The sequence below is a fragment of the Sphaeroforma arctica genome (genome assembly GCF_001186125.1).
Source record: "Sphaeroforma arctica JP610 unplaced genomic scaffold supercont1.1156, whole genome shotgun sequence".
Classification (NCBI taxonomy): Eukaryota; class Ichthyosporea; order Ichthyophonida; genus Sphaeroforma; species Sphaeroforma arctica.
Window position 1 is genome coordinate 8,763 of NW_014039402.1, and position 4,977 is coordinate 13,739.

The following is a 4,977-nucleotide window of genomic DNA, read 5'->3' on the forward strand; positions in this document are numbered from 1 at the left end:
AGGCCGGGTAGTAGGTTCAACCTCGAAGAGTAGCTCCGGACTTGGAACATTTGGGTCACCATGTTGTGATCGATATTCTGTAGTGGTCCAAGACTTCCGCAGCATGAGGTACACAGCAGTTTTGAAGCCTTAGTCTGGCCCAGGATAGCTGACTTCAAATCTGGTATTCCAACGCATATACGATTGAACATATGCGAACCAGCTCAAAAAAATACTTAGGAACTATACTCATCGCCTATAGAAATTTACTGGGTGTAATTCTTTATTTTTATCCGAATCCATCTATGTACAATGTTTTCCTTTCACGCTAAATCTACATGAGAGTATCTTCTTCTCTCAAATATTGTCCAATGTCACACTGGTGAAACGCCACAGTTGCGGTCGGATCTACCTTACGACAGTCCGCGGTCGAGTAAGCAGCTACACCAAAGCCCTGTGAGGGTGGTACAAAGCAAGAGCATGTAAGAGATACAACAAGAACTTATAAGCATAGTTGTGACGGAATTCGAATTAGAGTTAAAAAGGTTTGCGAAATCTCTGACTACACACAGAAGGGCACACGCAGATGGCATCATAAAGACCGCAAAATTACCCAAGAATAGAGGATCCCAGAGAAAACACACACAACAGCACACGCAGACAGAGTCAGAATGTCTGCAAATTAAATCGAAGCATAGAGGAACTCAGAAGGAAATGGTGAGGAAGCGCAAGTACATAGCATAAGACAGTCTGCAAGATATCCAATTCTTTAATGCAGCCCGAGTGTACCCATAGATATCCCAGTCACAAAGTAGAAGACTGAAGTAGAAGACTGCTACGTAGTTACTTCGAGTCCACAGACAGCGAACGTGTGCACTAGAAGGGACTCCAGTGTACCTGACCAGAGGACAAGACGGGAGTGTGGACATACAGATACAGGAGAATACAACAAAGGCGCCTGACAGGTAATTGACCTGGAAAACAGCTCAGATATATGGACAGTAACGGGATCCGATCAAGAGATACTATACAGCTTGCATGTATGTACAGCAGCGACAGCTAATATAGATCAGATCAACTACCATTCACCCGATTCACAAAACCAACCATTGAAGTCGTGTATCAATTGGACCTCCCAAGGTACATGGAATCAGAACGATTGCCATTTAACCGAAGACTTCAGAGGGATCTGGTGAACTCAAGAATACAAAGAATAAACTACACATCCAATCAAACACCACCAAATTAATTCATGCCCACGATTACGGTCACATGTACATACTCTATGACCGTTCTACGCACACACATACACCATGATCAGACATATCACATAAACATATACAAACATCATTCTGTGTACTATCACGTTCGTGTGCACGCGTCAACTTACCAACGGCGTGTCTTGCATATTGAATATGACAACACCAGAGTATTGCTCTGTGCTTTCTGTGATGCGGCCAAGGCCTGATTTCATAACATGGTTGCCGTAGAGGAACGACTGCTCAGCCTGGGGTTTAAGCCACACTTTGTACTGGCAAGGTAGAGGGTACAATAAAGGGTAAGATGCAATATACTGTCCATGTACTGTAAGTCTGTATATTTACACAGCATGCTTTTATAACACGGTCACCGCCATGAGTAGTATGCGAGGTCAAATGCGATGTACTTGTATGTAGCTGTGGGCTATGCTCAACTCTGTAGCAAAATTGCCGTAAAGAACCGATTGTTCAGTCTGAAATTTATTGGATACACTATACTGTCATGATACTGTTGGTACCCTAAGCGAAATTAATTATTGTCGTAGTAGGAAGTTATGTGTGAGGCCAGATTCAATGAACACCACAAAAATAAAATGAGGTAGGGACACACACACATAATGAGCCCATGGAGGGTAGATCCCATCTAATCTTCTACATAGCGGACCATAGTGATGGTACCGATATTCAGCCAGTGGACATGCATTACGCCACGCGCTATGTCAATGTATATTCAGTAGTGTATGCATAATACCGCACACTATCACACGTGTCTTGGTATGGGATCAGTTGTACCAAGGCATGTACGTACATATACTCACCTTTGCGTATTGTGCTAATTGCGGGAGGGCTGTGATCTGCAGACGAAATTTCCCACTGCCGGTGAATTTGCCCAGACAGACTCCCAGACTAACCAACTTTGGAAGAACAGAGTTCAATGGTACGTATTTGACTAGTTTAGTACCGAGAGGTTTAGAGATTAATCAACCGAAGTACTATGAAGTGACACACAAAGACACAGACACACGAATATATATATATATATATATTTATATACACGGACAGACATATATATATGTAAACATATAGACATATCGACATATATATATATATACATACGTACGTGATGGAGTTACCCTCGAACCCGCCTAACGCCCGAGCATTCCCATGTATATGAACCGAGTGATTTTTTTTTAAATTTATGTTCTAAAAAACAAACATTCGTGCAAATTAGACTGACATTATACACGCATATCAACACACTAAACCTGAACGCATACGCTCTCTCACACCCTATAGATACACATACACACACACCTCCAAAAGTGCATCCACATACTTGTTCTCTGCCGATGTTTGTGGCCCTGAGCATGATATCTTCTCGCACATAGTACACGCGGTCTTTCTGCATTCGGAAGACGTAGTTTCCATCCGCTCTGTCGATCATGTGTTTCAGATTCGTTCCGATACTAGTTGGGGAGTATGATCGCGGCGATTAAAGGTCATACATGGAATATAAATAAAATAAAATATAAAACAATGACCTATGATAATATATCATATTATATGTCATATAATTATAAACATGAATACACGCACAAACACACACACACATATATATATATATGTGTATCCATATCCGTACGTGAAAGTATATGTACATGTCTCCATACGGTAGAGATATATGCCCACACACACATATATACACAAGACATTGAAAAATCAAGAATATACATATATGCATAGATATATTTATATATATATTTATACACACACTTACACACACATATATATATATATGTATTCATATATAAACGCGTGGGTATATCTTTAAACACACAAACACACACATATATATACATACATACATATATACACGTACAAACATATATACATGCACAAACACACACACGCGCATATATATATATATACACACATACATATATATATATATATATACAGATTCATATACAACACATACATATATATATATATATACATACATATAAATGTATACTCCTATACATATAAATACATACCTACTTACGTAGATACAAATACAGGCACACACACATACATACATCATACATAGATATATATATGCGCGCTCACACACACAAATATAAAAAAATACCATATTTATCTTTATGTACACACACACACATATATATAAAGATATACAGTTGTATATATATGTACAATTATATATATACATATAAATATAAATATATATATATACATGTACATATATACACACATTAACATATATACATACTTACATACAAACATACATATATATATATAACATATATACACAAACACACACACACACATATATATATATATATATATAGATGCCGACACAGACACAGACAAAGACACATGCAGGTACACACACACACAAGTGTACATACAAAAACACATATGTGCACGAACATGAACACGAAAACAAACACACAAAAGCACACACACACACGCGCACGCACACACACACGCGCACGCACACACACACACACACAAACGCACACACATATATATATGGAATAGCGGGTGCATATATATACGTACATTTGTATATGTTTGCATATGATATGGTATGCTCTCAATTCTATACTTTCTACACCTATTTTTGCAAAGTTATGTATTAATTACTGCATCATTTTAGATTACTGGCGATTATTTAACACCTACAACGTTCCACATGTGCTTCGGCAACCGTTGCAATCGGTCAAAGGCAAAGTAGTACTTTCGACATACTATTTAACCAGTTTCTCGAATACGACCGTAGTCTCCTCTTCTGTTAGGGGTCTCATATTTATATAAATGTATAGATGTGTATTGTGTGTGAGTATCAATATAAGGTACTTCTGCTGATTTCCTAGGGTGCATATAGGTGTACTGTCCGCTATAATGTTTACTGAGGTCACTGGATCCGTTCAGTTATTACGACATTGCACGTGCGCTATTTTATTGCCAAAAATTCGGTCATCGGTTTTCTCAGCTTTTCCAGTGTTTTTGTTTAAAAAAAAAAGGACACGGAATTGTAGAGATTTAGGAATAGTTCGGTACCCCTTGCATGTCATATTTACATGGTTACGTCACTACTCAGTAACTTTTTGCCGAGGGTAGAAATTCGAACCTGGCAACGCCTATTCTTTATATATATAGCAAAACCATTGACCAGACGCACTGTGTATGTACCCTGCTGGTCCTGGAGTGCTGACGCAATTGTTGACTGTACTTAAAAAATTGCATTTGAACTACTTGCGTACATTTGTTTAAATCTGTGTCTGATATAGAACTGAAGGCTATGCTATTAGTCTATTATATAGAAATACAGGCATCATAAATTCATAATCCGCTATTGACAGTCACATCATAATTAGTTAGATTCATATTGAAAGTAGTACATATTGTATAGGCGCTCGAAGGAACATAATGTCAATCACAGACTTCAGCAATGAAGGTCTGCGCCAGAGACGTTCGGACTGGGATATAGATGATAAATATAGTAAAGACCATGATATCAAGGGAAAGGTGTGTATTGCTTTTGTCACCAATAGTAGCGTATATATGCTTTCGTATGTAAGGTAGTCCAAGAAATACATGTCGCACATCTGAACGTGACATCCAAATAACCAATTATAAAGACATTCCATATCGAACGCACTACCCACCAAACCCACTCACCCACGCCTCCCCCCCGCGCCTCCCCCATTCCCACCCACCCACACACACACAC

The 4,977-nt window shown here is 38.7% G+C and overlaps 1 protein-coding gene across 1 annotated transcript; it reads right to left on the reverse strand.

Annotated features, from left to right (window-relative positions):
- Positions 1–204: 204 nt before the first annotated feature.
- Positions 205–4,164, reverse strand: SARC_10163 (60S ribosome subunit biogenesis protein NIP7). Its single transcript, XM_014295803.1, has 5 exons — positions 3,993–4,164; positions 2,575–2,704; positions 2,057–2,152; positions 1,370–1,510; positions 205–433 (listed from the first exon to the last, which is right to left on the reverse strand). Exons 1-5 carry the CDS (start codon positions 4,046–4,048, stop codon positions 314–316), a joined length of 543 nt encoding a protein of 180 aa, XP_014151278.1. The 5' UTR covers positions 4,049–4,164; the 3' UTR covers positions 205–313.
- Positions 4,165–4,977: the final 813 nt, after the last annotated feature.